Source organism: Trachurus japonicus, chromosome 13 (genome assembly GCF_045865225.1).
Source record: "Trachurus japonicus isolate A0001 chromosome 13, Traja_1.0".
Lineage (NCBI taxonomy): Eukaryota > Metazoa > Chordata > Actinopteri > Carangiformes > Carangidae > Trachurus > Trachurus japonicus.
Window position 1 is genome coordinate 32380367 of NC_140919.1, and position 12933 is coordinate 32393299.

General features: G+C 41.4%; 1 protein-coding gene across 1 annotated transcript; it reads left to right on the forward strand.

Moving 5' to 3' along the window:
* The first annotated feature begins 7714 nt into the window (after positions 1-7714).
* On the forward strand, positions 7715-8650 carry LOC146976317 (olfactory receptor 13G1-like). Its single transcript, XM_085796691.1, has one exon. The coding sequence runs from the start codon at positions 7715-7717 to the stop codon at positions 8648-8650; it is 936 nt and encodes a 311-aa protein (XP_085652817.1).
* Positions 8651-12933: the final 4283 nt, after the last annotated feature.

Below are 12933 nucleotides of genomic sequence, written 5' to 3' on the forward strand. Positions count from 1 at the left end.
AATTCTATTTTTGAGTAAATCCGGGATGAAAGTGTGTTTCCGGAAAGCTGCTTCCCCTGAAAACAAAGTCATCTATAATGCTAGATTAAAACTGATACTGTCAAATGTTTGAAAGATAAAAGACCAAAAAGCTCAATATTGAATTGTGACACTGAAATATTTTCTGACTTCATTTTTTGATACAGAAAAGAACAAAAAAAAGTTAAATAGACAAAGATTTCATTTTATTTTTTTCAAAGAATTATTTGCTGAACTTAAACTTTTGTGATCCACTGTTTTTTCCAAGTTTTTATCCAGCCATGCTTACCCTTGTTTGTCTTACATCAACAGAACAGTTTTACAGTTACAATATGTTGGGAAGTTGCAATAAATACAATGCAATATATACTATATGCCTTTGTGTTGTGTCTCTCCTTGGTCTAAGACCAAAACTTTTGTGAGTCTTGAGGCATTGCCAGCCTTTATATCTCATTTGTAAATGCTTTATAAGGCATAGATAGTGCCCACTTTAGATGAGCTCACACAAAATACTTGATTAACGAGTAGTAAGTGCAGGGCCGTAGCCAGGATTTTTGAAATACCGAGGTCATAGTTGTGGTGCGCGGGGGGGTGGCGTCAGAAATTTGGGGCAATTTTATATTAAAAGGCTTCAATCTGGTGCACTTTGACAGATAAAAACTACACACATCATATTAGATTAATGCCATTTTTTATGATATTATCATCACTAGTGATCATCCAGAGAAGACCCAACTTCACTGAATTCTGATGAGAACACACCACCTATTACAAACAGTAGACTAGCTCCTCACATTCGTAGCAGCCACAGAGTAGCAAAAATATTATATTATAAAGTTAAATTCCAGCTCGAAAAAAAAAAGTCTGAAATGCAATGTGATGGTCCTGGTTGTTAACATAAAGATGAACAGGTTTCTAGGGTGAATTGTGCACTCTTTGGGGTGACTTCCTTCTGGCTGTGTTCCTCACTTTGAAACAGGCCCAGGAAGTTTGTTTGCTTTTCCTTATAGTTACCACAAACATACAACTGCTCCTTGTTGCAGCAAATTTTGGTTTGTGTTATAATTGGTTATTCACGTTGTTTAGCTATGTAGTATTTCACATTTCTATGCATATTTTTTATTAGTAAAATATTGGTGTCAAACTTCATTTCGGTTGTATGGTCTTCTTTGAATGGGAAAATATGAAGAGGTCTAGGTGAAATCAAAATGAGCCAAAAACAGTTGTATTTGGATGGAGTGAATATTATGACACTGGCTATTAGTGAAATATAGCCTAATTAGTTTTCCAAAGGTCAAATTCCACCTGGACATACGTATCTCTGATAATAAAACAGCTGCAAAATTGCTCAGGTTCATTTTTTTAGCATCTACTTTTACACAGTTAGCCTACACATTACTTATTCATTTGCCTGATATCCCATGATTCAAAGGTAGATTTTACGCTAATGTGATTTTTGTTAGTATTCTTACTAGGCAGAGATGAAAAATTTACATTTTCTACTGTAGCCTACTCCAGACATGTCTGTAGTAATCTCACCGGTCTTAGCTTTCTTTAAATAAATAAATAAATAAAAAAGACTGAAATAAAACTAATGGTTGCCTAAACTTTACACCGTATGCTCTTTGTTAAATCTGTCCAAATTTTTTTAGAAACAATTTCACAGTCTTTGTTTGTGAAACATTTGTGCTTGTGCACCACATATGCTCACATCTTGTGCATCTCCTGGGGGCTAAGCCCCCCCTGTCCTTAAAACTTAGTGACGCCCCTGTCTGTAAACATAAAATTTATCATGTCACTGTGCTTTTCACATAAAGTTGATGGAAGAATGGACAGTGCAGATGCCCCCTCAGTATAGTATCTGCAGGAAAGAGGTCTCTGCTCTCCCCCACTTAGCTCAACTAGTGCATAGTGCAGGACACAGACAGTAAACGGTGCTGGATTGACGCTATTAAACAGCTGTTTTCTCCGCATACATGAGGTTCCGTCCCGAAATAATACAGCGCTTCAAGTGCACGTATGTACGAAACCTTTACAGTGTAACAACTGGTTGGAAAGAGCAGTTTATCTAGAGCCAACTCACTCAGTAGCCTTCTCCTCCATGCACGCAGGCTCCGCGACGCGCTGTATCACTCGCTTTTTCCGAATGAATCGCTTTTTTTCCCGCGACCAGTAAACAAACACCAGCGTACGTGAGGGCGTCAATAAACAAGAGCATTATAGGCCTACCGGAATTGTTTGGACAAGAGAGGAGTCACTCAGTCACCTTCCATCTGTCCTCCCTAATAATTTGCACTTTTTTTTTTTTTTTTTTTCATTCATTAGGCCGAAAAAAATACCGAGGTCATGACCTCGGTGTCCTCAATGGTAGCTACGGCCTTGAGTAAGTGCTTTGTAACTGCCTGAATTCATGAGTTCCTGCATTAATAAGTGTTTATAAGTCATCCATTGGAAATTAAATTTGTGAGTTTTTATAAAACATTTACTAACTCACTAACCATTCATACATGTCTGAATGGACGTGTAAGAGCAGCTTGGAAATGCTGAATCCATCATTTATATAGATCAGCTTATTAATGAAGAGTAAAACATTTACAACTGTGATTGTAAACCACATACATGTGCTACAGATAAAATCTAAGTAATAATCAGTTCTACCAATATGTAACTTTAATCATGTGGTTATGTAATACTGCTGCTGCAGTAAACATCTTTTGTTGTTCTGTTAAACTTCTATGACATTTTGATTTTTAGAAATGGTGTGGGTGTTGGAAATACTATACACTATGCATAGCACTAACACTCATGATGGCTAATTTAATAATGCTAATGAGTAATGAATTATAAGTCCCACATGGGTAAATAACTTGGGAGTTAAACATGTGCACATGAATTGAAAATGAGGGAACAGTGTTAATGTCCCCAGTGTTTAATTGTCTCTCAGCACTCAACATATGTTTCTGAGTAAATGTATTTGAAGCATAACCCACAGGTTATGATGGTCCACATTTTGTCAAAAACGACAGTTGTTAAAGAGAACTGTTAAAGATTTGTTGGTTGCAGCTTCTTAGGCGTGAGGATTTGGTGCTTTTCTTACTTTTTTCACATTTGCATAAACAAAATAAGGTATGGGAAGACAAATTTGGCCTTTAGACTTAGTAATGGTCATTTTAAATAACAGTTTTAACATGATGTAATAATGTTATTAATTATTGTAACGATTTGTGCTTTGGTCTATGAACACATATGCACGATGGATACTGTGCTTGTCTTCCTGGCACTACCCAACACATACTTTAAGTTTTCCACCTCCATAGAAGTTAACTTTGATATCAGTTTGCATGTAAACAACAGAGTTGGTATTTACAGAAATAGCCTGTTGAGATGAGTATTCACTGAGGTACAGTACAAAGACACACAAGCTCATACAGTACACTCATGTACACACTTTAATCACACACTTGAGACCATTATTGACACAAGCCACTAACTAGCATCCTCTTGGAACTCATTTGTGCTGTTGCTTAGCGACTCATCTGTCTAAAACCGTCAATCTACCACCCAGTTAAAACTTTTTTTAGGCATGTCTTTAGAATATTCTAGTGCTGTCAAACGACACAATTTTTAAATCAGATTAATCACAGGGTTGCTGTGGATTAATTTAGATTAATCACAATTAAATATCTTCATTTTTAATCTATATCAATCACGTTTCATTTTGCATGAGCAAACAGACTCAAGAAAGAGGAACCCAGTGTGATTGTAGCTATAGATGCAATGCATGCAAAAATAATTTCACCATTTCAAGATAAGGAGATATTTGGAATGACATTGTATTGAAAGCTGCCTATACACAGTTTGAGCAATGTTATATGAAAACAAGAACTAGTGAGGAAAAATAAAAACAGATGCGCGGACACCACGGTAATGAGACACTGTAATTCTTGTTACAGCGACCACAGCTGGCCACAGCACATGCTAGGTTCAGAGAAATTTGTGGGCACGTGAATTAATATTATTATTGATGACGTACGACACGCATTGCCAGGAAAGATCTGATCTGTCTGTTTAGATGCATTGGCCGTGCTCCGGCGTTGACTCCAGTAAAAATAGAGGGCCTGTCCCAATATGCATGCTCGATCACACTTAAACGCTTGGGCACTTGGCGTGCGCGTCCATGGGCTTAGTCTAAATGCACAAGTGTGTCCTATTTCTCCAACGACCAAAAGTGCAGCACGCTTGATTTGCACTTTACCCACACTTACAACCGCATCTGAGCAGTATTTGGCCAAGCATAAATCCTACAATGCACAAGCTAGTGAAGTCTGCCATCACCAGGAGCCACAAGCCACATTTGGGAAATGCCATTGAATAAATTTAAATAAAATGAATTTGACTTTCTAGCACATAATAATGACTTTTTTTTAATCTCATATTTTATATTCTTTTATTTTCACTTTCAGTTTTGTTCTATTTAGGCTATGTTTACCTTTACATCTGATCTTTGACCTGTTATCACATTGTGACAACCCCAAGTTGGTGTGGGTGTGTGTGCGTGTGGTGCCTCTCTCTCCCGCTCTCTCCCTTCTCTTTCCTACAGAGCTTGATTCAATCATGGGCCTCCGGTGCTTGTCTCTGAGAGGGCGGGGCTGCGTCTTTGTAGACAGTATTGTCATAGTCGCACTGTTTGGTGGCCAGGTGTTGCCGTAATATAGGTTATATTATAGCTTATAGTAATGTGTGGAAGAACACACTAGCAGGGATGTTATTGTTAGCTGTTGTGATCACACTAGGTTCCTGAAGCTGGTTGCTAATAAAACGTTACCTTGGACCGACATCACCTCTCATCATTTGACTCTACAGTCTTTAAATGGTAAATGGTCTGTATTTATATAGCTCTTTACTATACCTGCAACAATACCCAAAGCGCTTTACAGTACATCATAGATCACATTCACCCATTCACATACCGATGGCGGAAACTGCCATGCAAGGTGCTAACCACGACCCATTAGGAGCAAGGTGGGTAAGCTGTCTTGCCCAAGGACACTACGACAGTAACCGGGACAGAGCGGGATTCGAACCGCCAACGACCCGCTCTACCACCTGAGCCACTGCCGCCCCGTGGCCCCGACAAAGCCATGTGGAGAACGCCAGCAATTGTCAAGTATGTCCCGATTGCTTTTAAATATCCCCGCACTCTTGGCCACTTAATACATGCTTGCACACTTATACAGTATGTAAATGTACGTTCCACCAGCAAGGGCGCATGACGTCTGTCCGACTACCCATTTCTCCGACCACCCATTTCTCCGACTCCGACCATACATTTCTTTATTTTTGCGTCATCAGTCCGACCTCCCACTTCTCCGACTTAAGTAGCCCTAACCCTTAACCTTACCCTAAACCTAACCTCAACACTGTAGAATGGGTAGTCGGAGAAATGAGCCGTCGGACTTGTGGGCAGTCGGACTGACGTATGCTCCCCCACCAGCAAAACGTCACCAAAGTGTGTGCATAACCAAGCAAACTCAGCCAAGTGTGGAGAAATGGGACAGGACCAGAAGCTCTGTGTATGTGTTGGGCTGCCAGATGCTGGAGCCGGTGGAAGCTAGCACATTAATACGCATCCAGTGGAATTTGCCTGTTTACTCTCCCTCTTTCGTTTTTTAGTCTCCTCAGACAAAACTTCTTTCTTTGGTTTTCTTGCTGCTCCTGCCATGATAGTGGTAATCCCATATAGGTATTTGCATCGACTTCGGTATTTTTAACGAATGGGTAAAGGGGGAAGTGACGTATGCCGTCAAGAAGTCAGCACATTTGAAGTTTTTTGTGTGGAGGGGGGGTTCCTACCTAAAATATTATATGAAGGTTGAAACGTTACTTGGTGCTGGTTTAACATTGCTGATATTTTGGCTTTCAACGTTGGTATGAGTATGTTCTTATATTGGGATGCTCTGGTGGCTCACCCAGTAGAGCGCATACCACATAGACTCAGTCCCAACTACAGCAGCCTGGGTTTGAATCCAACTTGCAGCCCTTTACTGCATGTCACCACCATGTCATTACCTGTCTGTCCTTAAAGGACAATTCCAGGCGAATTCAACTCAGGGGTGTATTTTCCTATCATTTTAGGTCTAAAGGAAGGAATCTGAAGATTTTCAGTTTAATCGCTCCTGTTTTGCGGTAGTTGCGTCTGTCCCCGCATCGCCACGGCAGCAATGAATGGGTGTGGATGTAAGTTCCGCTGCTTAGGCTGTTTACATCCCTCAAAGCCGCAATTTTTTCCACAGACAGCATTAGATGGCTACTCAAACATGCACCGAGAAGTTTATTTACTTCAAGCAAGCCGACATGTTTGTAAAACTAGATCTAATTCAAAGTCTCCCGGAGTCTCGTGCGAGCCCGAAGTTGCAGTGCTGGTGTATTCAGGCGCAGTCGGAGCTACCGTTTGTGTCATAAACACAGGAATATCAACTCTGTACTTGCTTCAAGTGTACATTTTTTTCCACAGACAGCGTCAGGTGGCTACTCAAACATGCGCCGATAAGTTTTTTTTACTTGAAGCAAGTAAAGAGTTGATATTCCTGTGTTTATGACACAAACGGTAGCTTTCCAACTGCGCCTGAACACACCGTGCACGGCAACTGGGTCTCGCACGAGACTCCGGGTGACTTTGAATTAGATCTAGTTTTACAAACATGTCGGCTTGCTTGAAGTAAATAAACTTCTCGGTGCATGTTTGAGTAGCCATCTGACGCTGTCTGTGGAAAAAAAATTGCGGCTTTGAGGGATGTAAACAGCCTAAACAGTGGAACTTACATCCACTCCCATTCATTGCTGCCGTGGCGGTGCGGGGACAGACGCAACTACCGCAAAACAGGAGCGATTAAACTGAAAATCTTCAGATTCCTTCTTTTAGACCTAAAATGATAGGAAAATACACCCCAGAGTTGAATTCGCCTGGAATTGTCCTTTAACAGTTTATCATAAAAAGGCTTAAAATAACAACAATGGTATCTCGGAACAAATTATTAGTTTTATAAATTGAATATAGTAAATTGACAAAAAAGACCCAACAAAATTAATTTATTCATGGTCATGCGCTCTTGACTCCCACGCAACCTCTGCCAAACTGTGCAAACACTTACAAACTTGTATGAAAAACAAAACAAAAGACTCACATGTTTGTCACAACGCAATAACCAAAGCTGAGGACAGTCAAAAACTACTCTTCCACTGTCAGCAGCACACCTGCTGTACTATTTAACAATTCTCTGCACCCCACCTACTGTGACCTCCAGGTAATACACAAAAAAACACAAATACACAAACCAAAAAATGGCTCAAACATCAACCTTCCACTTAAAGTTTTAATTTTCTACCCAAAGAAACAAAGTTTTTGTTTACCCTGCACTCACATGCCAACACGTGTCAAATATTCACCTGAGATTGCATCACTCAGAACAACATGCAATGCTGTCCAATGAGAGGTTACTGTTGCGGAGAGCGTTAAAAGCCTACAAAGCCATCTGGTTGCAAGAGCTGTTGGAGGGACCACAGTCACTGCAAGTCATCTGACTGACTGACTTACTGACTTCTGATTTGCTGCATACTGAAAGATGTTTTGCTCTGAGAATAGTTTGACCATTTTAAATCTTTTTATTTAAATTCGTAATGCTGATGTTTGTTAAATATGCCTTTTTATAATGCTTCAATCATAGTAACTGAATTTGTTATAGGTGGTTTTGACAAAACCAAAAGGCCTCTGTTAGTTGGACTGATTATATTGATGATCTATTCAATCGCTGTTCTAGCCAACATGGTAAATATCCTCCTCATCATTTATGACAAGAAATTACACAAACCAATGTATGTTCTGATTTGCAACCTTGCTATTGTTGATTTACTGTACGCCTCCAGTGCCACTCCAACAATGATTAGGATTCTCGTTGCTGGTGTTAATACTATATCCTATGTGCCTTGCTTTATTCAAATGTTTGCTTTCCACCTTGGTGCAGTGATGGAGATGTTTGCTTTGTCAGTTATGGCATTTGATCGATTGATTGCTATTAGTTATCCTTTTCAGTACCACAGTTATTTAACAAATGTGCGTACTCTTGTTCTTGCATGTTTACTGTGGATTCTTGCCTGTTGCCTTGTGGCTATTTTGCCTGCAAGTCTGGTCCCTCTCCCCCACTGCTCCTCAACGCTGAAGTACACTTTCTGTGACTATCCTGCCATAATGCGAACAACATGTGTCGACCCCACTTACTATTTTGGTATGGTTACCATAATATTATTTTTTCTTTTATTTTTCACTTTCTCCTTTATTTGCCTGTCATATTTAGGTATTATTTATTTTGTGAAAGTATCTTCAAGCAGTGAGAGATTAAAAATAGGCAGCACATGTGTGAGTCACTTAATAGCAGTAGCATGTTATTACTGTCCAATATTTATCACCTCTGTCTTGACCAGAATAGGTGTGGTATTAAGTCTTGAGCAACGCCATGCCTTAATGATTGGGACAATCCTTTGCCCATCTTTTGTTAATCCTTTTGTGTACTGTTTTAGGACACAAGAAATTAAATGTAAGGTATTTAGATTATTCAAAAAACTTTACAAATCTTAGTCGACTCTTGTGGACTGTGCATGTATGTTTGATGTGTAAATAATAAAAGTATTTTAATCTTTTAGTCTTGTTCAAGGTTGTGAGGGGCAAAAGCAATCTATAAACAACAACAACCTTACATGAATTAATTAATAAAGAGTAATCAGGATAGTACACAATGTGGGATATATGGAGCACACGAACACACTGTTTTTAAATAATAATAATAATATACATTTTATTTACAGAGCGCCTTTCACGCCACTCAAGGACACTTTACAGCAGTTAAAATCATCAAGCACCAAAACACAGAATAAACAGAATAGACAACACCGAAACACAAGAGCACAGAATAAACAACATTAAAAGCACAACATTAAAAACATCGGTAAGAAAGGATAATGAAAAGAAAGAGAAAATAAATAAATAAATAAATAAAACTGTGCAGAATAAAAGGGAAAAGTTAGGATGAGGGGTGGTGGGGTGGATAAGCAATTTTAAACAGGTGGGTTTTGATTTTTGTTTTGAAAAGAGGGAGAGAGTCAATGTTACGGATGTGAGATGGTAAAGAATTCTGCTCCCCATGGTGCTGAGGAGAGCAGGGGGCACAGTGAGGTGGAGAGAGTTGGAAGATCTGAGGGAGCGTGCTGGAGTGGCAACGTGGAGAAGATCAGACAAGTATGGAGGGGCGAGGTTGTGGATGGCTTTGAAAGTATACAGAAGGATTTTGAATTGGATTCGTAGTGCGACCGGGAGCCAGTGAAGTTGCTGTAGGATGGGGGTGATATGGTGGGAAGAAGGAGTTTTGATGATGACACGTGCAGCGGCGTTTTGAACCAGTTGAAGCTTATGGAGAGACTTGTGAGGAAGACTGAAGAGGAGAGAGTTGCAATAATCGAGACGGGAGGTGACGAGACGTCACATGCGTTGAAATTCTGGGATCTGGTCAAATTTAAAACTGCATTTATCATGTTTAAAGCAAGAAGCAATTCACTTCCGGGCAATATCCAGAAAATGTTTTGTGACAGGGAGGGGGTTACAACTTAAGAGGAAAATTCAATTTTAAAAAACATTGTGTTTGTTCAAAAAGGAAAAGTATGTGTACTTCAGTTGTTGGTGTGGATCTATGGAATGGGTTGAAGCCAGCGGCGCCGGATTCATTTTAGAGGTGGGGGGGGCCATGGTGGTTGGGTTGTTGCGGGGCATAGATTTCCACACTCAATGTCGGTGCAATAGTCATTTTGTAGCGTCCGGCCGTGGTGCGTAATACCAGCATAATGCGTAATACCCCCCCCCCCTCTCTCCACACACACACACACACACACACACACACACACACACACACACACACACACACACAGCGTCTCCCAGACCATCAGATGCCTACCTTAACTTATCCAAAAAAAAAGAAAAGAAAAAAAAAAGCTGTGTACTCCGGTCTCCTGTGCTGGTCTGGCTGCAGGTTTGAGCAAATAAAATGTTGTGAATACACCTCTTAAAGCCCGTTTGAGCAGTTTCTATAAACTGCTAGGTTCTCAAGGACCCGACCTGGTCCGATCCGCAGGTGTTGAAGCCTGGACCTGATGCAGCCGGACTCACGAGCAGTCTCTCGGCTGGACCACGGCAAAATAAAAAAAATAAAAAATAAAAAAAAGAACCTCCTGATCCGACCTGACCCAATTTTTAATCAAAATTTTAATAATAGAAAACATCATTTGTGAATTTGAGATCTCTAAAGCCGTTTTCCCACTAAAATTAGCGGGTCGACGCGGGTTTTTTAAACGCGGGTCGACCCGCTAACAATCGGCATTTGGCCCCTTTCCCATTGACCAAAATGAGCCGAGTCTGACCCCCCGCTGAGGGATCAGACAGAGCATAAACCAGTCGCCCCGCTCTCATCCGCGGTGCAAGAGACACACAGTCATGCCACAGCCGCCCGCCGCGGAGTGTCCGTCCGCCGAGGCAGACTCTCTGGCTGGCTGACCTGGAGCACCAGGACCGCGGAGGACAGAGAGTCTGCTGCGGCCGGATGACGGACGTCCACGGCACAACACGTCAGTTAAACAGACTGTCGCTTCTTTTCTTTTCTTTTTTTCTATCGTTTTTGGTCAGTGTTCTCAGATCTTTTGATCCCAGTCTCGGATGAGAGCAGAGCGGAGCAGAGCTTTGTTTTGGTACGTGATAAGAGACGCGACCGGCGCGATGACGTAGCGTCACGTAACGTTCAGTGTCATCACGTAAATTAGCGGGTTGACGCGGGTCTGGCGTTCCCACTGCAAGCCGAGCAGAGCCGAGCCGATTAAAGGCGATTTTAACCCGCGTCGCTTGCCGAGTCGTTTGACCCGCGTCGACCCCGGTGCGCCTTTCCCACTGCCACCAAAAGCCGATTGTTAGCGGGTTTAAACAGGTTTTTTGGCCAGTGGGAAAGGGGTATATAATACTTTTACCATGCATTTAGTTTTTCTGTAGGTTAATTTACCATCATTGATCAAGCAGAAAATCAGCCTTTGTGAAAGCCGAAGTAACAGTTTATGAGCACTCAGGTCTGTGGCGCATCAGTCTGCAGCGGCTACTCTACTACCTCTTTTCTTGTCATTCATGTTTTAATAATAGGAACAATGCTTAAGGTCAACACCTGCTAAGACAGACGTTTGGACTTTATGTAGCTAAATAACTTTGTCTCAGTCCATGACTAGACTGACTTCATATGGACAGCTGTTATAGACCACTCGGGCCAGCTGTGGCCACAGGAGTTATTACAATGTTTCCCTTTTGTTGTTTTCGCACGTCTCTTCTTTTTTCTCACAAGTTATGGTTTTCGGTGGCAAAAACAAGACAGTTAGAAATGAATAAAGGAAAAGAAAAAAATAATATCAAGGAGACTTTGTCCCGTCCTCAGGACGTGGGCGAGGGAGGATCAGCTGGTCAGGTTTAGCGATGACTGTCACTGTCAACTGCACATCTGTCAGCAGGTCCGCTCAACCACTCCACACACACTTCACAAATTTTAGGAATAAGCTAGATGTTGATTCTGTAAACAGACAGTGACACAGACACATACTCGCCCTCGTTAATATTGATTACTACGTAACGTCATAAATCTCTCGCCGCTGTAGTCCGGTTCATCACCTGTCTCTGTGGGTGTGTAGGCTACGTCATCTCCAGGTGAAACAACTGTAAAAGACCTGGAATCGATAATAACTAAAGGCATATGTCACCAAAGTTGAACTAGGCTATTAGGGCGGCACGGTGGCACAGTGGTTAGCACTGTTGCCTCACAGCAAGAAGGTCCTGGGTTCGAATCCCGGGCCGCCCAGGGCCTTTCTGTGTGGAGTTTGCATGTTCTCCCCGTGTCTGCTCCGGTTTCCCCCACCACTAAAAACATGTCGGCTAGGTTAATCCTCCAGTCAGTGCCCCTGACCAAAGGCACTGGCTCATAATCTGGAGTTGGTCCCCGGGCGCTGCACCGCGGCTGCCCACTGCTCCTCAGGGATGGGTTAAATGCAGAGAAAGAATTTCACTGTACTAGTATATGTGATTAATACAATAAAATACCTTATTAACACGTCCTAATCAGGTTAATTCATCTTTTCCTCGCATTTTTTCAAAGTAAACTTCCCTTTGCTCACCGGCAGAGCAGAAGAGGTGCACTTGGTCCACAGTGTTTGTGGATGAAGCCTGAGGGTGAAGGTGACACTGCTCGGACAATAATAAGCGGAGGGAGGACGACGGGAGCTGGAGAAGCTCCGCTCAGCTGTGCATTCACGTGGGCACCATATGGCCGGAGAGACTTGAATTGAGACTAGTTACTGGGTTTACTGGGTTTACTGGGTTACTGGTTGAAGCAAAGCACTAATAAACCAATTTAAAAAACAATACAAAAAAGAAATCTTGGGGAGTTATATGGTTGAGGACGAGTTGTGTTGATGATTTGTTTTTGTTAGATTGATGATTATTATAATAATTATTGTATAACTAATAATTATACAAGTATTGTTAATTAGGGCCACGGGCCATCGCACCGGGCACTGGTCCCAACAGCTATGAAATAGCTGCAGGGACCAGACGTAAGTTGCGAAAAACTGCACAAAATTTTGCATTGAAGTCAATGGGACGGGCGGGAAAAAAAGAGCAAAAAAGACCAATCATTGGAGTTTAACAAACGTCTACTGCTCAGGCATACTTTCACCTAGAGGCTCCATTTAAACTTTAAACAGTAGACACAAGTCTTGTGTATTGTCATATTACTCCACGTTTTGATATGTCATATAGTTTTTGATCAATCCCTGATCTATGACCATGAT